Source organism: Corythoichthys intestinalis, chromosome 10, assembly GCF_030265065.1.
Source record: "Corythoichthys intestinalis isolate RoL2023-P3 chromosome 10, ASM3026506v1, whole genome shotgun sequence".
Lineage (NCBI taxonomy): Eukaryota > Metazoa > Chordata > Actinopteri > Syngnathiformes > Syngnathidae > Corythoichthys > Corythoichthys intestinalis.
Window position 1 is genome coordinate 26,588,135 of NC_080404.1, and position 26,315 is coordinate 26,614,449.

The 26,315-nt window shown below is 39.2% G+C and overlaps 3 protein-coding genes and 1 long non-coding RNA gene across 7 annotated transcripts; 2 read left to right on the plus strand and 2 right to left on the minus strand.

Moving 5' to 3' along the window:
* The first annotated feature begins 2,287 nt into the window (after positions 1–2,287).
* On the plus strand, positions 2,288–3,934 carry comtd1 (catechol-O-methyltransferase domain containing 1). Its single transcript, XM_057848103.1, has 7 exons — positions 2,288–2,372; positions 2,437–2,555; positions 2,703–2,808; positions 2,910–3,028; positions 3,320–3,374; positions 3,448–3,581; positions 3,648–3,934. The coding sequence occupies exons 1-7, from the start codon at positions 2,318–2,320 to the stop codon at positions 3,798–3,800; spliced, it is 741 nt and encodes a 246-aa protein (XP_057704086.1). The 5' UTR covers positions 2,288–2,317; the 3' UTR covers positions 3,801–3,934.
* Positions 3,935–3,969: 35 nt separating this feature from the next.
* Positions 3,970–14,797, minus strand: LOC130922873 (voltage-dependent anion-selective channel protein 2). Its single transcript, XM_057848102.1, has 9 exons — positions 14,635–14,797; positions 12,733–12,804; positions 12,607–12,656; positions 11,106–11,258; positions 10,952–11,004; positions 10,531–10,758; positions 9,703–9,853; positions 9,564–9,621; positions 3,970–4,725 (listed from the first exon to the last, which is right to left on the minus strand). The coding sequence occupies exons 2-9, from the start codon at positions 12,797–12,799 to the stop codon at positions 4,634–4,636; spliced, it is 852 nt and encodes a 283-aa protein (XP_057704085.1). The 5' UTR covers positions 12,800–12,804; positions 14,635–14,797; the 3' UTR covers positions 3,970–4,633.
* A 1,249-nt stretch (positions 14,798–16,046) lies between these two features.
* LOC130922875 (uncharacterized) lies at positions 16,047–19,367 on the minus strand. Of its 4 annotated transcripts, none has more exons than XR_009064594.1 (9): positions 19,307–19,367; positions 18,688–18,786; positions 18,516–18,622; positions 17,231–17,291; positions 17,104–17,158; positions 16,839–16,907; positions 16,616–16,718; positions 16,463–16,532; positions 16,047–16,327 (listed from the first exon to the last, which is right to left on the minus strand). It is a non-coding gene; the product is annotated as an uncharacterized LOC130922875 (long non-coding RNA). The 4 variants fall into 4 exon arrangements; XR_009064593.1 differs by having other exon boundaries at positions 16,616–16,724; XR_009064592.1 differs by having other exon boundaries at positions 16,048–16,327; positions 17,108–17,158.
* Positions 19,368–19,804: 437 nt separating this feature from the next.
* On the plus strand, positions 19,805–25,794 carry polh (polymerase (DNA directed), eta). Its single transcript, XM_057848105.1, has 10 exons — positions 19,805–20,066; positions 20,331–20,465; positions 20,528–20,763; positions 22,359–22,522; positions 22,800–22,903; positions 22,971–23,090; positions 23,171–23,294; positions 24,094–24,159; positions 24,261–24,433; positions 24,758–25,794. The coding sequence occupies exons 1-10, from the start codon at positions 19,930–19,932 to the stop codon at positions 25,416–25,418; spliced, it is 1,920 nt and encodes a 639-aa protein (XP_057704088.1). The 5' UTR covers positions 19,805–19,929; the 3' UTR covers positions 25,419–25,794.
* Positions 25,795–26,315: the final 521 nt, after the last annotated feature.

The window sequence follows — 26,315 nt, forward strand, 5'->3', positions numbered from 1 at the left end:
ATATCAGACAGCAGAGCTCCGGATCCTCAGCAAACTTTCACCCAACATTACGGCCTCCAGATGGGCGTTGTCCCGCTGTCCTCGGTAATTCCAGCTCCAATAGCGTATCTTAAAGTTGCTGCAGTTAAAAAGCTTGTAGTTGGATCTTGGGATCGACGGTCGCCGCGAGGCAAGCCACCGTCTCCCAGCCGTCCCCGGGTAGAACGCACATATACTCGACATATGTCCATTGACCTACATTATGTGTTGCTGTGAGGCATATCAACTTGTCTTCCCTTGCCTAACAGCGTTTTCCATCTGTAAACGAACGAACAAAAAACCTGCAACACTTGCATTTATGTTTTGACATAATTATGCCATCCAACACTTACTGATTGGCAACATGCTAGCAGCAGATACAGAAATTGTAGTAAATAATATTAAAGATCATCATAATTACAATCATCATCGTAATAACAGTATTAGGGCAACAAGTTGTTTCATGTGCAAGATTTTAAATTTAGTATTTTTGGAGCACCGGACACATGAAAATGCAGGAGTAGGAAGAACATACCTTCCATAACAGCGGCAACATGGCTACAAAAACACCAAGTTTTTGTGGTGGCACAAGCTTGGTTCCACATCTGCCTTCATGAACATGTCCTCTACTGTGGTGATGATGGCAGATGGATGCGGTATTTCCAAATTGTCTTTTTGAAGGGATTTTCATGAGTAATGTTACTCCAGCTCCACTGTTGTTTTGGATGGGGAAATTGTAAAACGGAAGTTGCGAGCAGACATGCGGAAGTACCATGGAAACTTGTCTATACTTTAGCTGTTTTGAAAATACATTTTAAGAGAAATCAGGCAATAAATTCATCACAAATGAATCCATCCATTCATAATGCCAGCTTCTCAGGAAGTCAGAGACAGTCACACAGTTCAAACCTCCACAAAATTGAATAATATACACTATTATTATTCCAAACAAGATACTGTACTAAGGCAGGATATCCGCGGGGTCTTAAAAAGTCTAAAATTCTCCCTAAAATATCACAAAAGGTAAATTTTTGAAAACTAAATTTGAAAGGCCTTAAAAATCTATTGATGTTACATTTATTTAGAACGCATGAACTTCATTCTGGATTTTAAATGTTTGGATTATTGTGGACGCTATAACGCAGGGGTCGGCAACCCAAAATATTGAAAGAGCCTTATTGGACCAAAAAAACCAATATGTCTGGAGCCGCAAACAATTAAAAGCCTGATAATGAAGGCAACACATGCTGTATGTGTCTATATTAGCCTACTATCAAAACGACTAAGTTGGCCACAAATACATGATGGGACTTCAAGATTAAATGTTTTATTTTCCCTGAAATGCATCCTATAGAGAGTGACGCAACGCGTGACTACTCTGTTGTACGATGCCGCCTCAAGTTTTTAAAATTTAGTACATTACAATAATAACGAATTAAAAGAAAGTTTTTGTCATATTTGTCCTCTACAGAAGCCATATTAAAAGAACATATATATTTCCCTCCCCCATCTTTTTCCATTTTCATACATTTTTGAAAAAGCTCCAGGGAGCTAGTAGGGCAGCGCTAAACAGCCGCATGCGGCTCTAGAGCCACGGGTTGCTGAACCCTGGTATAATGGAACTACAAAGCCGAACTACCCGTGCTGTCCGGTGATCTGCCAATATAACCTACACCTGCGAAACGTTTTTTTTTTTTTTAGATGCATAGAGGAAGAACGTACTAAAAAATGCCTTAAGAAAATGCTTAAACATCATAATATAACGTAAGGGTGGTTTAAATACCGTAGGTGACTAATGTGGTCAACAGATAAACACTGCTTTAAAGCTACCACAAGAAAACGCAATGCCTAAAAGCTATCAGAGGAAAACACGGCAAATGGAAATGTTTAAAAAAAAAAAAAAAAAAAAAGTCTTAAATTTGGCTTGTTGAATACTGCAGAGACCCTGTAGCGCACCACTTGACAAGAAATACATGCATGGAACTTTCATATAAACATATTAAGCATGTTATTCACAAGCATGTCATATCATTAAACTTCCTGGTAGTGAGGCATGTGGAGTCAATTTCATTTGGAATTCAATTTTGTTCATTCACCCTTAAATGGCGAAATATAATTTGCAGTGATAGAATTATTGTTTTGTCTTTGGTATTGGCAGAAGAATATTCAGAAAAAAAATTATTCAATGTAGGATTAAAAATTCAACGCATGCAATGTCACTGTCAAAGGTCAAGCAAACACGTCTAAGGCCGAACATTGGAGTCAAACAAAAACTGATCGATCCCTTTGGGGAGAGAACATGGCTGCAGACATCCATTTTCTGTTGTGCTTCGGACTCTGTGTTCTACTAACAGGTATGAGCATTTTGTGAGTGTATGAATTGGATTCTAGCTGAGTGAGTGTGGTGTTGTTTTGAAGACTTTGGAAGGTCTGCATTTGTTGGAAAGAGTCACAGTCGAGGAAAGGACGACCCTGTGCTGCAGTATGTCGTCAATAACTCACTGAGGGAGCATCCCGTCCTCACTAAACTCAAACTGGTAAGTGATAGAATATGTATTTAAAAATCCATTGGAGGACGCAATATGCTTTCCCGTGTACTGCTAAGCAGATGTTTTATATTTGCATTTTTATGGCAGAATTGAAGGTCTACTTTTGCTTGAACTATGGCTTATGTTTAATTTCAGAGAACTCTTGATGACCAGTGGAACATCATGATGGTTTCCAGTGAACAAGCCCAGCTGATGGCCAATCTCATGAAAATGATCAATGCAACCAAAGCTATTGAAATCGGTTGCTTCCCCCCCACAACTCTGGCACATTAAATTCATTTTAGTTCGGTTATTTAGAATGCACATTGATGGTATTTTTGTTACATTTTACATACGTTGCAGGGATGTATACGGGGTACAATGCACTCAGTATGGCTTTGGCAATGCCAGAGAATGGACATGTGGTAGCGTGTGAAATAAATGACGTCTATGTGGATATTGCTAAACCCTTTTTTAAAGAGGTAACATTATCTGGCAAGTTTATTATTTAAGTTTCAAACTTTTTAATGAATTATTTATTTTCTACGAAATTTCAGTTTTGTGATTAAATTGTGACATTTGCCACTCAGCACTCTTATTTCAAGTTTTTGCTTGCAACTCAAAGCATAGATAACACTTAATTTTTTTTTTTTTTTTTTTTTAATCGCATGGCACCACTGTATGGCCCCTTAATTGGATGAACTCTGTAGTATAAAATGGTTGCAATTCCTGAATAGTACAAAAACAACACTAACACTACAACTCATCAACAGGCTGGAGTAGAGAACAAGATCGACGTACGACTACAAATGGCAATGACAACTCTTTGTGAGTGATTTAGGATAAAAGGGAACTTTCACTTCAATTGACATACTGTACAATACCTCCCTGTTCCCTGCAGATGAACTGATTGCAGCTGGTGAGGCTGGGACCTTTGACTTTGTGTTCATTGATGCCGACAAATCAAACTACGACGGATACTATGAAAAGTCCCTGGAGCTCATACGTAAGGGGGGTGTCATTGCTATTGACAATGTAAGTCCGTAACTTGTACATAATTTAATCGACATGATGTAGCAGCTGTTAACTGTGTGTACGAAGGTGCTGTGGAGTGGAAAGGTTGTGGATCCTGCCCCCGATGACATCACCTCAAGGACGCTAGATGCTCTCAACAAGAAGCTGCACAAGGATCAGAGGATCGATCTGAGCATGCTCACCGTGGGGGACGGATTGACTATTGCCATTAAACGCTAACCAAATGGCAATTAAGATCATTGCATCTAAATTAAACACCATATTTTGGGGGTTTACTCATTTGCCATGAGAATGATTTCTGAGAAAAGATAGCATTAAAACAAATTTCAATAAATATACCCTTTCAATCACAAATACAATTGTTTTGTTTTACATCCACACTCCATGAGTCACTTGAAGGTTGGAGACTTTATTGAAAAGGTAACATACACAAAAGGAACTCCATGTCCTTCTTGTAGTGAGAGGAGACTTACAGTTAACTCCCATCAAATTTGCTAAGTTTGGCATCACTTACAATCACTCTGAACCTCCCAGTGTTGTTTGTGTGGTCGGTCGAGGGGACTGGTTTCTGATGGCTGATCGGACGCCTTTATGTGTGCGTGAAAGAGGCTTGCAGTTTTATTTAAATAGCAACAGAAGAAAGCCTAGTGTATTTTAAAACTGAGGAATATCAGACGTGGTGTTTTAGAAAGAAATAATAGCAGGGATGGCAGCACTCACAATACAAATAAGGAGTGTCTGGTGGTAAGGTCACAGTACGCCAAACTGGCACAGCGACACATACAACTGGGACTGTATTGATGCATGGCAGTGCTGGATAGGAACCACGATGTTACAGTTATATAAATAATATACCACCTCACTCTTGCAACTAGAAAGCAACAAAGAAGAGCACCAGCGTGACAGTGGTGCTCACTCATCAAGATAAGAGTTTGTTGTAGCCTTTGTGAACCCGAGCTCTTCCATGATGTCCCCCCCTTTTGCTGGTTGGAAAATGCGTAAGGCCAAAATCCTTCTGATATTCCGGAGTTTCTTGGTATGAGAGGAGAAGTTTAGGCTTCTAGTTCCAGGCCCAGACCCAGCTTGTGGCCTCCGGCGTTGATGTTCTTGCCGTCGACCAGACCAGCCAAGGTGAGCTTCACGCCTTGACAGGAACAAGAGACATTAGTAGTTACATGTTACTACTCGCTAGCACACTGACCACACTGTCTGTATGTCAGTCCTGCCCCCAAAGATGCAGTATTTTCGCCACATACAAATAATCTTTCCAGCTCAGACGCCATGAGTTAGACAACATGACAGGCGCACACGTCTGAAAAGCACTGACAATTTGCGAAGGTTTTTTTTTTTAGCTCCTGAAAAATACATACCTCATAGTTACTCTTAATTTCCCTTGAAAAGCCATATTTTGAGCGATTTTTATTCATTTGAAGTCATTTCTTTCAACACGAATCACTGAAAAATAAAAATATGACGCCTGCTGGCAGAAATTTGAATGTGATTTATGTATTTTGGGGGATTTTGAGACAATTTCTTGAACAATTGCCTGAAAAATATAAACCTATTCTTCCTCTGGCAAAGCTGCACCCTCCCACTAAGGGAGTTTGAAAAAAAATTGATTACGAGATGCATCACGATTCGACACGTGACTATTGGATTACGATTTATAAAGGTTCAAAAACAATGGTTTTCCCCAATAACTTTATGACAGCCGCTTGTAGCGGAATGAAATTCAAGAAACGTCTGCCGCCCCGACACCTTTAACAGACACAAGCACAACGTTATGATGGATGCTGTTACTGAGAGAGATTTTAGTCATTTTCAAAAGACTGGAAAATACATTTGTGTATGAGACAGGCTGGGACCCGGCGGTCATGCTTCTGTGCGCAAGTTATTTTTTAGAGCAAGAGAGGAAGAGAGATAGTTCGTTGCTCCTTGTCTTTCAGATATCCAGCAGTAGTTCAAGTCATGTCAATTGAAAAATGTCCCGAATGTGTTGACCCGTGTGTGTCTATAAGAGGTGAGTACACGAACCCTCTTGTACTGTTTAGCCTTTATTGTTGTTGTTTTTGAGATGTTAACAGTCAGCGCCGAGCACTAAGCTAATTAACTATTTCGCTAACATGTATTTTATATGCATAATGTGTAAAACTATGATTAAGTACAGCGGTAACACTACAAACATGCGAAATAGTACAGAAATCTGTGAAAACAAAAAATATTTGTTCAAAGAGGTCTTATTTCTAAACACACTTTGTTTCCAGAAAATGTGGAATTCATTCCACCTGTGTAAATTTGATTGTACTGTTGAGAGAAATAAGTACTGCCTTTAAAATGGTTAATGTTTTTGCAGTTTCTTGTAAAAAATAAAAAAGCAGCTTAAGGGTAGTTTTTTTATTACAGGGTCCCCCCAGGATTGATAAATCTAAATTCAAGACTTTTAAGACCTTTTTTAATGCCATTTCAACTGAAAATTAATACTTTTCTCGCACCCATTATTTAGATAATATTGAATTATATTTAAAAAAATAAAGCGCTGAACATCAAATTTAACCTCAATTACTAAGTGTGTTTGACAAAAGAATGCACATTTATTGAAGACACAATTAAAACACATTTAAATATAAGGTCTTTCAGAATTTTTTTTCCCAGGATAAAATTGATTTTACACTATTATTGTAAAGCAACTTCAGAAATTACATTTGCAGGTTTCCCTTTTTAGAGGACCTATTCAAAGTGCTAGTAGAGGTTAGATTTTGTGCCCGAACCCGAATCCGACCCGACATTCGGGTCGGGCCCACAATTTAAGCATTCACGTTCGGGTCAGGTCGGGTCGGGCCGCCATGCCGGACTAATAAATTATTTTAAAAAAAATTTAAAAAAAAAAAAAAAATGGAGAGCAAGCACTCTGTATTGCGCTTTTGCTTGTGCGTGTGCACGAACGCTGTGGCGCCGGCCGCTTATCCTTCTTGTCCTCCCTCTCTACCGTTTGCGCACGGCCGAGGCGCCCCCCTCTCCTGTTCCCTCTCCTTGCCAGAGAAGCGCGTCCATGTGAGAACAATATCCCACACACTCAGAAATATGTTTAACAAACTTTCCCAGCGTTATTTCGTTGTGTGAATGCTTTGATAATTCTCAAAAAAATATGTAGATTATTTAAACATTAAGAAAACTTGCGTTTTTTTCTGCCAACTCGAAGAAATGAAAATAAATTGCTGCTGCTGCGTTTTTTCCGCGTCACTCAAAAAAAAAAAAAAAAAAAAAATGGAGAGCAGTCTCTCTGTATTGCGCTTTTGCTTGTGCGTGTGCACGAACGCCGTGGCGCCGGCCGCTTTTCCTTCTTGTCCTCCCCCTCTACCGTTTGCACACGGCCGAGGCGCCCCCCTCTCCTGTTCCCTCTCCTTGTCAGAGAGGCGCGTCCATGTGAGAACAATATCCCACACACTCAGAAATATGTTTAACAAACTTTCCCAGCGTTATTTCGTTGTGTGAATGCTTTGATAATTCTAAAAAAAATATGTAGATTATTTAAACATTAAGAAAATTTGCGTTTTTTTTCTGCCAACTCGAAGAAATGAAAATAAATTGCTGCTGCTGCGTTTTTTCCGCGTCACTCAAAAAAAAAAAAAAAAAAAAAAAAAAAAAATCGGGTTTTTCGGGCTCGGGCCTGCAAATCTAGTTAAGTGATCGAGCTCGGGCCGGGTCGGGCCTCAATACCAGCGGGCCGTGTCGGGTCGGGCTGGATTTTTTAGGCCCGAACTAGGCTCTAAGTGGTAGGTAGGTGATTGTCAAGTTGGCCACCTTAACTGTAAAGTGCTTGCAATTGGCAGTGAAAGTTTAAAAAACAGCCACTAAATGGCAGTAGTTTACCATTAATTACCACAAAATAAAAAAGCTTCACATGACCATTTCCCTTGGTAATCGTTTTTTCGAATCACATTCAGTGTTTCCCCTAGGATTTTTTGAAGCTGTGGTGGTGGGCTGCATCGGAGTCGGACAGCCTCACCATGTCGTGCCACAGCGAATTTTTTTTTCTTCATTTTCCCCCCCAAGAAGAACCATAACAAAGATATATTTGAAATATTTCATTAGCCAGGCTAATGTTGTACCTCTCAGCTACAGTACATGTATGTAAAATGCGTAGCTGATTACAGCTACGTTACCCGATGTACTAATGCGACTTTTTTTCTCGTGGCAATAGTACGACTTACATCTCGTAGTGACTCAGGGTTGGCAACCCAAACTGTTGAAAGAGCCATATTTGACCCCCAAAAAAACACACAAAAAAACTGATACAGTATGTCTGGAGCCACAAAAAATTAAAAGCCTTTTACAAGCCTTATAATTATCGATACTAGCTATATTAGCCTACTATAGAAATACGTAATTAGCCTTCATGATTAAATGTTTGTTTTCCCTGCAGTGGATCCTATAGAGAATGACGCACCACGTGACTACTCTGTTGTACTATGCCACCACAAGTTTAACTTCATTACAATATTAATGAATTGAAAGAATGTTTGTGTCATGTTTGTCCTCCTAGAAATCCTATTAAAACAAAAAAATATATTTCCCTCCCCCATCTTTTTCCATTTAAAAAAAAAAAAAAAAAAAAGCTCCGAAGCATCGCTAAAGAGCCGCATGCGGCCCGAGAGCCGCGGGTTGCAGACCACCGTCGTAGTCCTCCTTTTTCCTTTTATTTGACCCTCATAAGTACTACATTACCACAACAATAACAGTCCTTCTGTCAACTGACCCATTTAGAGCACTGGGGGAATTCTAATAGCCGTGTAAAGAGTTTTACTTGATTCGGTGAGAAGGTGAATAGTTTTTTCCCCGTTGTTCGTAAACTAAATTTCCACACAAAGGCACGTCGAGGTACCATTAACTTAGCAAGGAGAGGTATGAGAGTCATTTTTCGAGTGTCCCAGAGCTCGCGAAATTTGGGTGGGGGAGCGCATTTATCAAAGTTTCGTCAGCCGTAATTGTATGAAGTTGGCGCGCCGGTGTTGTGCCGAAAAATAGCCACTCCACGTGAAATGTCCCCCCTGACGGGAGCGCCCACACGTCACTCGTACAAACAGCCTTTTCTTACCAATCGATGGACACAGAAACGACGTTCTTGTACCGTGAATATGTATCATTTTACTCTGCTTGAACTGATAAATCGTTTACTGTGACCAACGCTCTGAAAATAGAGCAAGGCTTTATTTTGGGCCCCGCCTCTCCGCAGTCTCTCAGCGCAAGTTAGTCAAAGTTTGCTTTCCGTCCAAGACGGCCGTCCACCGCTCACTTTCGCCGAAAAGTCCGATCCAAATTATTGTAATGCCCCGGATATGGGCAAGAAGGAGAGAAGAATACACAATATTCTAATTTCCTCAGGAAATTCCTCAGGAAATTAGAATATTGTGTATTCTAATTTCCTGAGACAGTCCTGTATATATACACAGGACTGTCTCAAAAAATTAGAATATTGTGTATTCTAATTTTCTGAGACAGTCCAGTATGTTAGCAGTGATCTTATACAAGTGACCACAGGGCCAGTATTTACCATACAGATATAAGTTACATGGCAAATCAAATTGCTGAATCTGATTTTTAATGACCTTCAAGTGTTTCTGTAATAATGAATTTATATCTTCTTGTATTATACCACCATGGTTTTTTTTCTTAAACTAACAACACAATCATTTATTGAGGTAGTTTCTGGGAAAATTTAACATAACAGACTTGGTTCCAGTAGTATTCGCAAAAATACTTCAACATTACAAAAGGAAAGCACTTCACCAGCCTGCCATTCATGGAGGACTTTGTACATAAGATATAAACAGTCACTTCTACAACAGAAGATATAAAATTGTAAACGTTTCCCCAATTTTCATTTTAGAACATGCTAAAAAATTGATTGGATTTCCAGAAAAGGTGGAGGAGCTATAACAAAATGTGTGCCCCAAGCTGCTGTGTTGGATGAAGGCAAATTACCTGGTCTAAGGGTCTGAGTGTAGCCAACGCCAACAAGGCTGTTGTTGTTCACTTTAGCCTACAAAAAGAAGAAGAGGACGCAATTGAGTACTGTGACAACTTCTCTTTGAGTCTCCCTCCTAGCGGCTGCTATACTTACGCTGACAGAGGCATCATTGTCCAGCTGGTACTTGGCGGCAATGCCAAAGCGTGTGCTGTTGCTGCCTGCGGTCCACGCCAGGTTGACAGCAGTCTCCAGCTTGTCGCTCACCTTCTGGTAGATGGAGCCTCCAAACTCTGCTCCGTCGTTGCTTTAAAAGAGCAAAAGAATTAGAGAGCCTTCACAATTTAGAGCCTATAATAAATGGGCTTCCAGCATGACTCAGTTTTTTTAGTTTTGATTTCTGTTACTTTGATTGAAACTTAAGGTTCTTCTGTTCGTTTTCATCTCTGTTGACCACCAGTGGAAAATGCACGCAGTTCAAGAATGAATACCAAAAAAATGTCACCTGTGACCCATGCTAACATTGACCAGGTCTATGTTTGACGATCAGTAGAGGTGCAGCTCTTACAGCATCTTTTCATGACAACAAGGGTAATCTAAGAACGCTCTGGCAGTAATTTGTGAGCCATGAAACTAGTTGCATTTGTAACTCTTGGCTTTCCCAGAATGACTTCTGCTAAAATTGATATAATTGAGTGGTACTTATAACAATAACACTACCATGTTAATACTCAATCAGTACAGAATAGACAGTAGCCTCCTGCTGCAATCTCTTGTTGTCTATGTTTCCCAAAATTTGGTAAATGGCAAGTTAAAGAAACAGTAAATTACACGCCCCTGCCCTTCAATTGCATTTTGTTGGTTTCAATGTGTAGGAAACATGGTTATGGATCTGCTTCTTTTGTGAAGTGCCTTGTTGACTTCAGTTGTGAACTGGTACAATAAAATTTAAATAAAGTCATCCTAACCGCATGTGTTACTTACACATTTGTGTGCAGTTGGAAGTCTCCCGTCTTGTAGCCGATGGCAAAGTTATTCTGTGTCATCTTGGACTTGGCGGTGTCAAAGGTCATCTGATAGCCAGCGAGCCAGCCCTCGTAGCCAACGACAGCCGCTCCATGGATAGTAGGGCCCGCAAAGTCGAAGTCCACATCGCAGCCCAAGTTGACGTACTCCCGTTTGTAGGCAGTCTTGACCTTGCCACTCTTCTTGCTGCAAAGACGACAGAATTTCACGGATGTCAATTTCATCAAAAGACCACCCCAATAGCAACAAGGATGGACTAGCAGACTATACTCCCAATGAGGAAGAGATCAACATTATCTTCTCAACGTATTGGGCATCTCTGATCTTAAAGTCCTGTGATGCATTCAATTAAATCTAGTCTCAAATAAAATGATCATACCCAGTGTTTGGCGAGAAGGTGGTATCAAAAGTCAACTTCAGTCCCTTGGCAATCTATGATAAATTAAAATAATACAATTATTTGGTAGTCATTGTGTTCAATTCACAGTCTTTAAAGACCTTGTTTTTTATCCAGTATAAATAGTTGTCTTTACCTGATCTTCAATGGTGATTTCTGTTCCAAGGGTGTTGTCGGTGTTCCACTTCTCAGTGAACGTCAAGCCATACTCTGCCCTTTTGTATTTGGTTTCAAGGCTGCCAACAACTTTGCTCGTGTCAGTGTTGGAGGATCCAGATGTTTTGAATTCCTGAAATGCCCCAAATTAATCATAAGTTAAGAAAAAAATTGCATTTCCCAAATGTCATTTATTTAAAATTACATTTTTGTTTAGGTGAAAACAGACCTGAGGAACAGGCAGCAGTGGACCATCTGACAGGATGCTGCACACTAACAATAAATGGGTCACCTCTAGCTCACTTCCCATATGAAAGAGCCCTTGAATTGTTTTTTTTTTTAACAAATCTAGAAAAATTAAGTGCTTTCGGAAAGGATGCACGCTTTGAAAGTAGTTTTGTGTTTTTATTCTACTGAAAAAATTAACAACTTGATAAAAATTTGTCATATGAAGTAATAACAAAAAGGCACGGCCAGCTGCTTCCCACGCAGCCCACCACCACAGTTTAAAAAAGATCCTAAGGAAAAACCTGTATCGCAATATGTTCGGTTTTCAATATATGGCGTAAAAATGTTTTTTAAAATACATAATTACCCATTAATTTTCTTTGTCAAATTTTCTCACAGATGTCATCTGATAATGTGATGTCACAGGTCAAGGTCACACACACGTGATTCTCATTTGACGCAGGCCGCAACCATAGACAATGGGTACTGGACGGCTCATTGAATTGGACGTGCCAGATGCTGCTACAATTATAATGTCATGATTTATTTAAACAAATTTGCACAGGGTTATAAACATCAAATATCTTCAAGCCGCAATACCCAGCCCTACCGTTTGAGATGCAAACAGTTTCATTACTCTCATTGTACCCTGTGGTTTTTTTTTTTTTTTTTTGCAAAAATTGACTTTGGGTTGCACAATGAGCTCTTTGCATACAACAGCGTGACGACATATTAATTGCAGACATTTTCAAGTATAAAAACTTTACATTAGTACGCCCATCTTTTATCATGGGATGTTTATTAGATGGTAAATGGACTTGCCCTTGTATAGTTCCGTTCCACCATCAAGGCACTCAAAGCGCTTCAACACTATATGCTCATTTACCTAACTGATGATGCAGCATCAGAAGCAATTTAGGGTTTAGTATCTTGCTCGAAGAAACTTAACCGAGGTTACCAGGGCAAGGAATCAAACCCACAGCCTCTAAGTTGGAGAACGACTACTCTACCACTGAGACACGCCACCCCACATTAGCATTGATCGATTTATACTGATGATCTATATCTAAGAAAAGTCCAGTAAGGTTTTCGTAGAATAAGTAGCATTGCATGTAGAACAAGTTTTTTTTTTAACCTGAAGAGGCCAACCTGTAAACAGATTTGAAATGCATTTTTCATAGATTTAACGATTTGGCTCCCCGCAGTTTTGATAGCATATCTCCAATTAAAATGTATATTAATACTGTAGTTACCACTCCACTGGCTGATTTTGTCTTGACATCAAGCTTCACCAGGCCAAATCCTGAACAAAGAATTGTTTTGATTAAATCCTGTTAAAACAGAATGGGTAGGAAAATCATTGAGGTCTGAATTCCTACCATAGCCCTTGTTAAAGATGTCCTTGGCAGACTTGCCCAGATCAACATATGAGGGAGGCACAGCCATTTTTGCTGAAAAAAAAACAAAAAGAAAAAAAAAAAAAAAGGGGGGGGGGTAGTTTCTATTCATTATAGGCAGTCACTATAGTTCAACTGTGCAAAACATTCCAGTGCATGAAGAGTTGTTACTATACAGTCGATTTGCATATTTTAACGAGGTATGCCAAGTTGCCAACACAAATATTTTTGGTAAAAATATTTACTGTAATTAATGATTTTACAGCCATGTTAGTATATCTAAGTAATGTACTCCAGCAAATTCTACTTTAAAGTCACAATTTTACTACCATCTTCTCATTGTAGCTTGCAGCTGCATTGTAGCAATACTGCTTCCAACAATGGCATGATATGGTGCAATCCAAATGTACAGACTTTCCGACCAGGTAAAACCTGTGGACCAAATCTGGCCTAACAATACTTGAAGAGGTCCGCAAACAACTGAAAATATTTCTGGATACATTTGTTTATTGATATGAGAAAATGGATGCAGCAGCAACAAAATGGCACGTACCTCAACTTAAAGAATTTCACTCAAAAGGGATGGGTTTGCAGGTAATGAATGAAAAAAATATAGTACTGTGGAAGCTAAATTTAGGCAATTTAGTAAGGCAATTTATGGGGTTTTCCAGATAGGAGCCAATGATTAGACGATTTCTTTGCTTTTGGGGGGGGCGGGGGGAGTAAAGAACAGACATGGCATTTTCAATCATTTTAAATGATGAAATAAGATCTGCTTATTTTGAGTTACAAGTGTGGTACCACAGCAACGGTGTAATAATATGCAAGAGAGAGACAGCAGTGGTCAGCAAATCTACCTTCAAGAAGAGAGGTCATGAGTTAAAATCTAAGTCCCTACTGTGTGGAATTTGTTCCCAAAGTCACACCCGTGGGAGCACAGTTCCTCTTCTTGAATTAAATTAAAGAAAAAACATCCATGATAGTGCCATTTAAAAATTCTAATCTTTATTTTTTCAGTATGTTTGCCCTCGGATTTTCTGGCGACCAGTTGAAGGGTATACTCGGCCTTAAGCCTGAAAGGCCCAGCTCAATGGCTAACAAGTGAGGTGACCAAGTAAGCCCCACAAAAAATAGAGATGTAAACTAGAGATGTACTGAAATGACGCTGGTTATACTTTAAGCATATTGAAAGGTTAAAAAACAGATCTGACCTTCCTAGCTGCATACTAGCAACATCAACCTTGTGTTTCACTAGTCACCAGAACATCAGGGTAGAACGGGATTTCTAGTTAATCTTCCCAACCTAAACGCACATTTTGTCCTTTTGCAAATGTTCAGATTTCATTGGTTGTGACTAATTAGCACGTACTTGTGACTATCGACTTCTCGTAGTGGCCTGACAGCCTGCGAGCAAGGTTCCTTGCTTAGGTTAGAGACGGATTGGCCATTTGGCACCCTGCTGCATCATCGGAGTCTGCGCCTGCTTCTTATCGGGAGTTGATTTAAAAGTGAGGCGGGGTTGAGGGCACATGTTGGCGCTAATTAGCAGCACGTCAAAGTGATGTGCGTTATCGAGGGCTGTCACTCAGCAAGGGCCAAAGTAGAGAAAATGCATTGCTGGAATAACCCAAATATATAAGTCAAGTGCAAAACACACGGACTATCGTCGCAACACAGTTTAAACATAAAGTGCACATTTTCACTAAATAATTCGATAGATTTAACACGAGTTCGAAACGGCGTGCCCCAGCTAGCTTAGCTAACTCGGCTAAAGCTAAAGCAGAGTTACCGGCGAGTGGCAAAAGCCAGTCTGAGAGCTTCTTTCTGTGCGTCCAAGAATAAGACAGACATTTTTAATTATCACAAGTCAAACGCGTCCCTCACCGGTCGTAGAGAGGTCTCGACGTGAACTAAAGTGACTTTAGGACAGATGTTCCTCGATCCGTACGGGCGAGGCAGGCTTGACCGGTTGGAGGACGAGCTGAAGGAGACTGCGCTCACATGAAACCTGACCTATCGCATCCTGCCTTAGGACCCGGGCTCGCCAGAATTTGCCTGAGTAGAAAAAAATTAAATAAAACAAAACAAACAAACAAAAAGATGATAACAAAAAATAAAGCATTCCAGAGAGTATATTTTACTTTTCACGAATAATCGCTGCACCAATATCTTAAATATATTTCTGATAATGTTATTACTCTGGTATAAATGTATATTTTATTTTAAAACAAGTATTTAATTATTATTATTATTATTATTATTATTACAATATTCACCAGCCAATGGACAAGGCCTGTCCTACAAGTGAACAACTCAGTTGGATTTTATTATTATTATTATGTGGAACAGAGATACAAAATCAAAACATTCCAATTTCTTTCAAGAGAGTCTGGCTGCAGCCCGCCTCTCTCAGTACCCTGCGCCGCTCGTCTCAGTACCCATCCCGCAGACAGGAAGTGACGCAATATCGCAGCTCTCAGACCGGAAATGACAACATGAAGCAGCGCTCGAGCTCCGAGCTTCCGGTTTTATCGTAATAGTTTGCGTCCATTCGAACGTAAATACTAGTTTACTTTTCTTTTCGCACGTCTTTTATTTTCGGTTTCAGCATCACTCATTATTATTTAAATAATAATTTATTTACATGCTCCTTAAATTGATTTGGTGTAATCGGGAGATTAACTCTTTAAGCGCGGTCAGTTTGTTAAAGCCTGCTGATTTTACCAAAATGAAAAACACGGTTACAGTACATCAAAATTAAAATACACACTACTGCAATAAAGGTTTAATTAGTGACTGAAAGATCGCCTTTGACCTATCACAATGTGTACTTTAGTTTGTCAATTGTAAAATATACTCCAATTGAGAATTATTACAAAATTGCTGTCATCCTTACATTTTTATGAACGGACACATTAATATAGCTTCATTACAATTTAATGTATCAAAAACGTAATATTCTCTCAATGTTGCAACCAAACCAATTTTGTCTTTCATTTTGCTACTTAAATTCATTCATGTGGGTGAAGAGCCTAATTAACTAATTCAGAAACTATATTAAACTTTCTGCTCCAGGAAAGGCACCTTTATTTCAAACAGAAATGACAAAAGTTGTCATGTGTTAGTTGTTTTTTCTTTTATCCCAGACAATAGTTGTAGGTTGTTTTAATTACCTGACATTTTTCGGCAAGCACTCCCGCCTTCATCACAGGTAATTAAAACTACCTACAACTAACATCTGGGATAAAAGAAAAAAAAAACAACTAATTTATAAGTGTAGAAAAATGAACTCAATACAACCAGTTCTGATGTGGTAAACTTTATTTTTTTTAGTTTTATTATTTTTTATTATTATCGAGAGAATAGATATTTTCTTTAGTCAACAATCTCCTCAAAAAAGGTAAATCCATCTTCCAGATGGTTGAAACAGAACTTGAATGGCTCCAAGACATTGTAGTTCGTGCTCATCCTCTTCCATCTGCAGGATGCTTGGGAACTCCTACTGCATTGATTTTTTTTTCCCCCCCTAGCCCTGTCCGAGGCTTTTGTGCTGTCTTGCACAATCCTTTTACCAAAACTGTTCATTGGAAAAGAGAAAGAAAAGAGCTATTTGAATATTACATAAGTAAAAATAAAAATGATGCTTTGTTAATTTTATACTTGATTTTTCTTTTTAGGCATTGCATTAAACTAGGTATATAAACAATCTTACCATTTTTTCCCGCCATATCTTTTTGGAGTGGGCCACCACTAACTTGAAGGAGCTGTGGTTGCACCTCTTCCTAAAAATAAATCAGTGAATAAAGGGGGGCATGTTCAAAAGTGCGTCAGAGTAATGGACACTAAAAAGTCTTTAAAAGCTGACCTCAGCAATTATATTCGAATTTCACTTCTGTAACTGATAGACTGGTGGCACTTCACCCTGCAGTAATGCTTTTGCCTCATCTGTCCAATGGGCAAACTCTTTCCTGTGGCTCACATAAGTTGAAAAAATACAAAAATAAGTATTCCACATTTTCCAACAAAGAATTAAGGTGCTGTGCACCTACTTTCCTATGAATGCCATATCAACAGTTTCAAAGACTTACCATGCACCCAAGTTTGAAATTGTCCGCTAGCAATATACACCACCACTTCCTCAGAGTTGGCATATCAGTCTAACAAAAATTAAAAACAAGTGTAAATAAAGAATAACGACAAGGATATTTTGTAGCCCAATTTGAATGATTCGGTGAACTTCATTTTACAATGGTTAAACTCAAAGAGAGCATCCAGAACAGTGCAAAGAGCATACTACAAATGGATAAATGAATACAAATATCACAGAGGACAAAATTGGACAGTTAAACTCACCTACCATCAACATGAAGATGCCACAGTCCTTCCCCTATGGCTGTCCCGGAAAACCCTAACGTAAGAATTTAACCGAGTCACTTCCTTCAAGTTTTGAATCAATGAATATACACACTTTTACAAATACCTCTATTTCACTTCCAATCCTCTCTTTCCATGTCCCCCTGTTGATTGACTGTCAACGTTTTCTGCAATTGAAAATATAGGTTCATATTAAATACAGTAGTTAAACAATTACAAACGTGTTTCCATGCATAAGAACACCAACCAGTCAGGTTTAAATGATTCATGCAAACAAAACAAGGGCGTAGGTTTGCATAGGGACGGTAGGGACATAACACGACCAACTTTTCAGGATGCTAAAGTTGTCCCCACCAACTTTTGAGCAACCTTACTTGCATTATATTCGTCCCTACCAATGTTGAGACCGGGCCAACGCCCTTGAAACAAAACATTCGCAATTTTAGAGTGGCATTTTAGAAATTTGCTTCAAATGATTGGATGAATCATCTGGAGTGCAATTCTGCTTTAATTGAAGGGGCAACATAAAAGGATCGACTGGAACATACCTTCAAAACCAAACAAGGCTATTCTGGATCATCATGGAAAGGCCATGCCAATATGAATGGATACTGAATTTCATTAGAGATAACAATAGTTCCCTGATCTCATGATTGGATCTGTTTTTCTTCCCACAAATAATTGGAATTTGGATCATTTAATTTGTTATGATTTGACTGTTCTTTGAAAATGAACCAATGCTCCAAGTTGTAGTTGTTACTAATCAGCCTTACAGGCAAATGCATGTGTGGGTCACATCCTGTAGGCTTTCACCATGTTGCAACAACATAGGGGTCAGCCACAAATATGGTCCTTCCCTGAAAAAAACATAATCTATACACACGGACATATGTTATATAAATACAAACGTACGCAGACACCTACATGAGCCCATACAAGCATTCTGTAGGCTACATAGTTAAAATACCCTACACACGCCAAAAAATACTTTTTTATACCTTTGAATGAGCTACTTGTTAGACAAGTTATAAATATGCATTTCATATCTGCAAAAAACAAACACAAAAAGTTACATTTTACTTAATTGTACAAGTGACATTATGTTCTTTAGAGAAACTAAATCCTCAAAATTCACAGTTGATTCCATTTCATTGTTCAGGCCAACGTTCCAAAAGTCAGCACGTGTCAATCAAACTTTCTTTTTTTAGACAATCAACACCATTTCTGGCCTCTTTATATTCAAGATTTGCATAAGCTAATGAGAATGTTGATTGGTTAAATAAACAAAGAGTAAATAATCAATTATGTCCAATTGTTAACTAATATAAGGAATAATAAGCCTATCCAGATTTCCACTGAGCACAACATTTGTCTCAGACATAAAAACATACCAGCCGTTCCTGGGCAGGATGAGTTTGAACCGTCCATGAAGCTCGGCATGGTCTTATATTGTCACCATTGGTCCTGTCTGCCACGTGGGTTTTACTGTGTTCGATGTCTATCAAAAAAAAAGTGTTAAGCACAGTCCAAAATCTAAAGTACATTACTACTTATGCTACTTACTTCCATTTGGATCTGTGTGACATCCCTGTATCTGCATGGGAAGAATACCATTTGGGGGTCGTGATTTAGTTTCTTCCCAATGGGGTGGTGATCTTGGAGCTAGTAAAAAAAAAACAAAATAATGAAAAAATATATAGCTAAGCAGAGTAACAATATCAAGAAAAAAAAATTACAACCTTGTCCTATTTGGATCATGTGACAACATTCAAACGACAAAGGACCAGAAAAAACAAATGAAGGCAAAACAACAACACCATACAACAACAAAAACAGCGAGCTGCGAATTGCAGGCATGTACATAATGAAAAATAAGAGTGCAATATAATGAAAACTACACAAAGAAGACTGTTCATTGTGAAAAAAAAATGTAAAAAGCATTAGCAGCATTAGCCAATTCGCTGCTGAATTCATCAGTACGTATTAAACAATATAAGTAGAGCAAAGTCACATGCAGTTAGTAAAGGAATACATTATTTAAATTACATTAAGAATACTAGATATAAGTACGGTCTTTTCAACTCAGAATAAACACTTCATATTTTCACCGCAAGTGTTGTTTAACTAACATTTTTAAACATGCATACGCTTTTAAAAACTTTTTTTCAGTGCGGCCACTTACCGTGTTTTCTTCGCGAGGTGAAATAACGTAACTTATTTTCGTCGCAAGGGTTGACGACATTTCCGGTCTGAGGGGACTGAGAGCGGCGGTATTGCGTCATTTCCTGTCTGCGGGATGGGTACTGAGAGGAGCGGCGCAGGGTACTGAGAGAGGCGGGCTGCAGCCAGACTCCTCTCATTTCTTTTGGGGGCATCAAACAGGCGCTAGCGGCGTGTGCGGATAATACTGTAACAAAATAAATAAACTAAATAATGCACAATAATAATAATAATAATAATAATAATAATAATAATAATAATAATAATAATAATAATTAAACGCTCCCCAGTGAAGTAGAACATTTAAGTGAATATGAATATGAGCAATATGAACCTATTTCAAATATTTTCTATGTTGACAGTTACAATGACTTGTTTGCTCTGTTTTATAACCTTTTTTTAGTTGGTTGATAAAAAGGGCGTCATCCAACGACAATCTCTGTTTTTCCGTCCACTTTTGATGACGCAGTTATGTAAGAACCTGATTTGCGGGAAAGCAGCAGTTATAAACCGTGTCGTCCATAGACACAAAATTATAATTGAATGTGTCAGAAACTCCTTTAAATAATAGCTCGTTATTCAGTAATGGAATACGGGAAAGACAGAGTGGTGGCGTTGGTGGACATGGACTGTTTTTATGTGCAGGTGGAGCAGAGGCTGAATCCTGCTCTGAAGAAAACGCCGTGTGTGGTGGCCCAGTACAAGACCTGGAAAGGAGGCGGGTGAGTTACATATAATGCCACAGAAATATCTTTCTGAAATGAGCTGTGCAGCTGAAAAGTGTTGTCATTAGAACGCTGTCGTTTGGTGCCTGAAAAGTTTATACACCACTCAGAATACCACCACTACAACCGCCTTTTACTGAATTGTCAGTTATTTTATTGGGGGAGAAAAACTCAAGAGGATGCTTTATTTTTTTATTTTATTTATTTATTTATTTTTTAAACAAAAGTAATAATCTTTGTATTTACACTTCCCTTCACTAGAATTATAGCTGTTAGCTACGAGGCCAGGGCACATGGCGTCACCAAGAATATGTGGGTGGACGATGCCAAGAAGCTGTGCCCGGATCTGCAGGTGGCACGGGTCCGCGAATCTCACGGCAAGGCGGACCTGAGTCCGTAAGTGATGATCGCATGGTTGATGTCTCGGAAGCACAACTTAAATGATCTGTTGTGTCCAGTTACAGAGAGGCCAGCGTGGAAGTGATAGAAGTTATGTCTCGCTTTGCCGTGGTCGAGAGAGCCAGCATCGACGAGGCCTACATGGACTTGACCGAGGCCGTCCAACAGCGACTGAAGCACATGGAGGACATAGCAATACAACCTCACCTGCTAAGGACCACTTGCATCCAAGGTTACCCACACAGTTTGTCGGAAGGAGAGGAAGAAGCTGCTGATGGTGCCATTTTAGATAAAGGTTGGTGTGGTCATACCATGTCTCACATGTCAATGTAGATGTTCAATGCAAAATACAACCCCTTGAGTGGCAGCCTGTTTAGATGATTTGGACTGATTTTTTTTTTTATACCCACACAATATTTAGTTTTATAAAATCCAATCTACTTTGACCTGCAAGGGTGACATGATCATTAGCTGCCACTCCCTTGTTCAAAAATTGAAACATGAGCATTCACAGCCAGTCCTTACAGTTAAATGTATTATACACAGGGGTGCACATAAATGGTCCGCATGCGCGCATGCGTACTGGACGTAGACAAACGCGTTGGCACTCAACGGCTTCCATACGCTTTTGCGTACCGATGGCTGACCACTGTGTTTGCGGCGGACACGAGAAAATCACTTCTCAAAATGTCAAAGAGGCAGGCCCCACTGAATAATTATTTCCGTGTTCCCCCACCCCCGTCAAAAGACAGACAGACGACGGAGACGTCACTGGAGCTACCGGAAAAAAGGACTTTTGCTGAAAAGTGGCTGCAGGAGGTACTATGGCTAGAAGCAAATGATGCTCGCACGGAAATGTGGTACAAAATTTGCCGTTAGAATCCCAATGTCGCTGATAAGAGCAGCGCATTTTATGTAGGGTCAAAGAATTTCAGCCATCCAAACGTTGAAAAGCACGAAAAAAACAGAGAGCATGTGGCAATTAAGCAAACTATCGATGTCAGACAGGACCCCACTCGCCCTATGGACAACGGGCGGAATAAAGGTAATGAAGAAAAGCGCCATGCACTGACAAACGTGTTTTTGCTCGCATTTCACAAAGCTAAACATGCACGTTCAATGAGCTCTTATGAGGAGGACATCCCACTTTTACAAAGGCTTGAAGTTAATGTGGGCGCCGCATAATGCCCTTTATTTTGAATTAGTGCTTTTATGTTTATTTCTTTACATTTCACTTCAAAGTAATGGCAATTTTGTTGTGACAGTTGATGTTAATCAAGCATTAATTGTTAATATAATTCATTAAAGGTAATTGGCTCTAAGTAAAACTTGTCATAATTTCATCGCATCAGGCGGGTCAGCTCTCAAGCTCAATGAGGACCAAGTCACATCTCCAGGTCCTCCTCTGAGAACCTGGGCAAAAAAATATGTGCACCCGTGATTATACATCTATTTTTGACAATGGCAGGCAATGAGGTAAATAGTCACCAAATCTACCAACTGAAAGAATACCCCCAAAACGGAGACATTTCTCTTTTGTGAAAGGAAAAACATAAAGGAAAACAGACTTTTATTCTTATTTATTAAATATTTATTTTGCGTTGGTGACATGTGTAACATCTGAAAAGTGGTATAATTCTGTTAACCAGCTAAACCAACATTTAGGAATGTCTTTTGATCGCAAAATAGTTATTACTTTTGCAAATTAATACCTCTAAGTGATTAAAACTGTGTAGTAATTTTGAGAATAGTATATCTGCACACTTCTTGTCTCAAGTCTGCTGCAACCCTGTTAAGCTGTCAATGTTTAATCATTGCTGTTGCTTTAACAGACCAGTTAGTGACTACAATTAAGGTGTACATACAGTACGTTAAACATATGCCCTACAGAAAAGCAGAGGTCCGCAGGTGTTCAGCAGTGGCTGGCGTCCGTACCAATGCACAACTCTGCTGAGCTTCAGCTCACCGTGGGGGCCCTCATTGTGGAGGAAATGAGGGCGGCTGTGGAGCAACACACAAGCTTTCAGTGTTCAGCTGGGATATCACATAACAAAGTATGAAAAGTAGTTTCTCAAAAACAAAGGTTTTCCCAACAACTTGCACCATTTTTATCAAAAATTATTGTACATTATGCAAGTAATTACATATTCTTAATGTAGTTTTTTTTTTTTTTTTTAATATTATACATATTTAAATGTTGTATTATTAAATATTTTAAGCTAATTTTAAATGACCTAAAAATACCCTATAATAGTCTATATGCTGTCGTTCCTACTCATAGTGCAGTATTGATATTAAATGTCTAATGAAAATCCTGTGTGTCTACTTAAGGTGCTGGCCAAACTGGCATGCGGTCTGAACAAACCAAATCGACAAACCGTCTTGCCACTGGAGTCTGTGACTGAACTTTTCAACACGCTACCCATTAGCAAGATGTAAGTGTTAAGTAAAATAAGACACCTTCACTTATTAATCAAGCCAGCTCCTTTGTATTCTGCGCAGACGCAACCTTGGAGGTAAACTTGGCGTCTCAGTTGGAGAAGTTCTTCAAGTGGAGTACATAGGGGAGTTGACTCGCTTTTCTCAGGCTCAACTGTGGCAGCACTTTGGCGAGAAGACCGGGTAACGCCGATGAACTAAAACCTCCGAAGTGTACTATGGACTCGGCTTTATTTCATTAGATGGAATCTTCTTTTTTTTAGTCAGTGGCTATATGATTTGTGCCGGGGCATCGACTTTGAAACGGTGAAACCCAGACAGCTGCCGAAGTCAATTGGTTGCAGTAAGAACTTCCCTGGGAAAACATCACTGGCTACAAAAGAGCAGGTACTCAACCTGACATTATTTGTTGTTAGCACTGCGCGATATATGAGATTAAATAAATAAGTATCTGCACTCCATTTTTATACAAAAGCTACATTTTCATTATTTTTATAGTCACCCTGCTTTTCAAAGCACTTATTCCATTGTCGTACAAACTTTCTGATACCCCCAGAAAAAAATTTTTTGGTTGAGCAAAAAAAAAAAAATAGCTCACTTACGGAAGCGTATTGCTGCCACAAAAAAAATAGTCCAGTATCACGTTTTTACATGATAGTATCGTGCAAAAAGTGATAATTCTGTACTCACCAGTGATGTGAAATCGTGATTTAAGAATTTGAATGTTTATTAATGAATTCTAATTTACTATTGAAATCGTTTTTTTTTTTTTTTTTTAATGTAGCAAGTGTTCCGTATCTTTTAGCAAGTATTCCATATCTTGTATAAGAATAAATTTCTCTGACAAATTGGCAATGAATTTTTTTTTCTTAACTCCCAATTTTTCAAAATAAGCTTTAATTTTGGTACTGTGATTCCATGATATTTTTGCTTAAGTTTGTCATACTGTGAGAAACTGACAAAACTGTAGTGACGATAGATGGGAATTTATACCGATAGTAAGTTTACTATGGTTTTGGTTATATATTTTATCATATCGCATAGCACTGTTGGTTATTATGGTGTATTTTTTGATGCAGCTTAATATTATTGCATGGTGTACTTTTACATAATTACTGGGCTATTAATTTCTTTTGATGTTATTCGTACTACTATTACTAATTTTACTATTACTACTACTATAAAGGTCCAGTATTGGCTTCATCAGTTGGCTTTGGAACTGGAGGAGAGGTTGTCCAAGGACAGAGAAGTGGTAGGAAAAAGGCTTATTTGAAGAAATGCTGTTTGTTGCTTTGGCATTTCCTGTTAAATTCCCTCGTGACGTTTATAATGGAATGATCATTTTTCTGTCAGAACTGTCGTGTGGCAAAGCAGTTAACGGTTGGGGTCCGCCAGCTGGGTGACAAGCGGCCGAGCAGTTTCTCCCGCTGTTGCGCTTTAGTGCGCTACGATGCCGCCAAGTTGTCCAGTGACAGTTTTGCCATCATCAAGAGTCTAAACACAGCGGGAAACCAGCAGGCAGCGTGGTAGTTCCCCCGTAACCCGACGCATATATATGTGACCTATATACAGGTAGTCCCTGGGTTACGACATACCCGTCATTGAATATAATGGCATTTAACACAATGCAGAATCGTATTTTTTATTTTGTTAACATGACGTCTAATACATGTTTTTGGATAGTTACTTTGAGATTTAGGGGGTATTTAGGGGTACTTAAAGGGTTAATTCTGACTTGCGCGGAAAATGGGGTTACATCGCCAACGTAGGAACGGAACTCGTTCGTAACCTGGGGACTACCTCTACAATGAGCTTGTATGTCTTTTAATCCATTCTTGTTTATGACACAGGACTCCACCTCTCACACTGCTTCACCTCTCTGCCAGCAAATTCTCAGACGCCCCTTCAGCATCAGCAGGGAGCATCACGGGCTTCCTAAGCGCTGACGTGCCATCCACTCAAAGATTCCTCACTGTCAGCAACAACTCACGCAAAAGCTACCCCACCATTCAGTCCTTCTTTAAGAGGCACCAAACACAAGCACAATCAACCCGGTCAAGCGCCGCATCTTCTTCGAGTCCTCCCAAAGGTGCTTCAGTAGGCCCTGGCACTGACATCGCATCGTTCTTCCTCAGGAGTAACATCAAAGCAGGTCTAAAGCAGGACTGCGATGATGAAGTGCAAGATAATAGTGCACCCATCCTCTTGCCCACCTTTAGCGCGGACGCCGCAGAAGACTTGATCAAGTGTCAACGCTGCGGCAAAGATGTGCCAGCATGGGAGACCCCCGAGCACGACGACTATCACTTCGCTTTGGACCTGCACAAATCTTTCTCGCCTTCTTCCTCCGTAGTTAGATCGGGACCCTCTGCAGTGCCAGCGGTGTCCTCTCCTCCTCCCAAAAGAAATAGCCCGCTGTCAGGAGGGCCCCCTCCGAAAAGATATCGCTCACAAGGTGGAGGGACAGGACGAGATGTGGGCACTCTGGATTCTTTTTTCCAAAGATTCTGATCATTTTATTTGGGAGTGCTTTCTTGAATTACATGAATAAATACAGTAAGGCCTACAGTTGGCCCAACACAGGAATTTTTGAAATACAACTGTAATTATAACATATGCAACATGACTTGCTGTTGGAAGCCAGAATGCCCTTGCATTAGACATACTACAAGTAAACATAGTTACAAGTTTGATCCTTCAATGAATTCAATTCTTTATTTAGGAAGGTGTATTATTTTCATTTCTAAATTGTCAGTACGTCTGGAGCTTTGTGTGGCTTTATTCAAATTCTGCTGGAATATACTCCAGCTCCCTTGGATTAATGTTCACCAATGTATTTTTTTCTCAAAGTATTAAAAGTATAATTGGAACCCCAGCGGATCCTTTTGATATTTTTTTAATGTTTTGGTAAATTAACACTTTACATACTTTTATATACTGTACATAATATGGAAATTTTAGGCCTCAATATTGTTTGCTTAGCTCCAACTAAAACCCCAGGGAACCTGTTATTGACTTGCAAATGCTCATACTATATGAAATATTTTCTAAGACGGTTGCGAGCTTACACCCTATTTTTTTTTATCATAAATTGAGGCCCTTGTACTATCAACCCAACCTTGCTAGAAGAGGTGGGATCATCTTAGTTGGTTGTTGTACCACAACACGCCAGCAGATGCTACTAATGAGCAACGTGGCAAGGAAAGCCATCAAATTATTTCTTGTTACCAGATCATTACAACAACTTACAACTTTTACAAAGAACTGTTGTAAAAGTAAAAGGCATTTTAAACATTGTGTTAACTATTATGCCGCACTGAGCTAGTGGTTTGAATCTTTGTTTTCAAAAGATTTTTATTTTATTTTTTTACATTTCAAGGGGAGAAGCGATTGGAAATGTGTATATTA

Excerpts from the sequence above, each read along its gene's own strand:
- comtd1 (XM_057848103.1), top strand. The coding sequence starts at position 2,318 with ATGGCTGCAGACATCCATTTTCTGTTGTGCTTCGGACTCTGTGTTCTA. Across the intron at positions 3,029-3,319 it reads CTAAACCCTTTTTTAAAGAG|GCTGGAGTAGAGAACAAGAT; the intron begins GTAACATTATCT and ends ACTCATCAACAG. Across the intron at positions 3,582-3,647 it reads GTGTCATTGCTATTGACAAT|GTGCTGTGGAGTGGAAAGGT; the intron begins GTAAGTCCGTAA and ends GTGTGTACGAAG.
- polh (XM_057848105.1), top strand. The coding sequence starts at position 19,930 with ATGGAATACGGGAAAGACAGAGTGGTGGCGTTGGTGGACATGGACTGT. Across the intron at positions 20,067-20,330 it reads AAGACCTGGAAAGGAGGCGG|AATTATAGCTGTTAGCTACG; the intron begins GTGAGTTACATA and ends TCCCTTCACTAG. Across the intron at positions 24,434-24,757 it reads GGAAACCAGCAGGCAGCGTG|GACTCCACCTCTCACACTGC; the intron begins GTAGTTCCCCCG and ends TTTATGACACAG.
- LOC130922873 (XM_057848102.1), bottom strand. The coding sequence starts at position 12,799 with ATGGCTGTGCCTCCCTCATATGTTGATCTGGGCAAGTCTGCCAAGGAC. Across the intron at positions 9,854-10,530 it reads TTCCAACTGCACACAAATGT|CAACGACGGAGCAGAGTTTG; the intron begins GTAAGTAACACA and ends GCTCTTTTAAAG. Across the intron at positions 4,726-9,563 it reads CACTCAGACCCTTAGACCAG|GCGTGAAGCTCACCTTGGCT; the intron begins GTAATTTGCCTT and ends GTTCCTGTCAAG.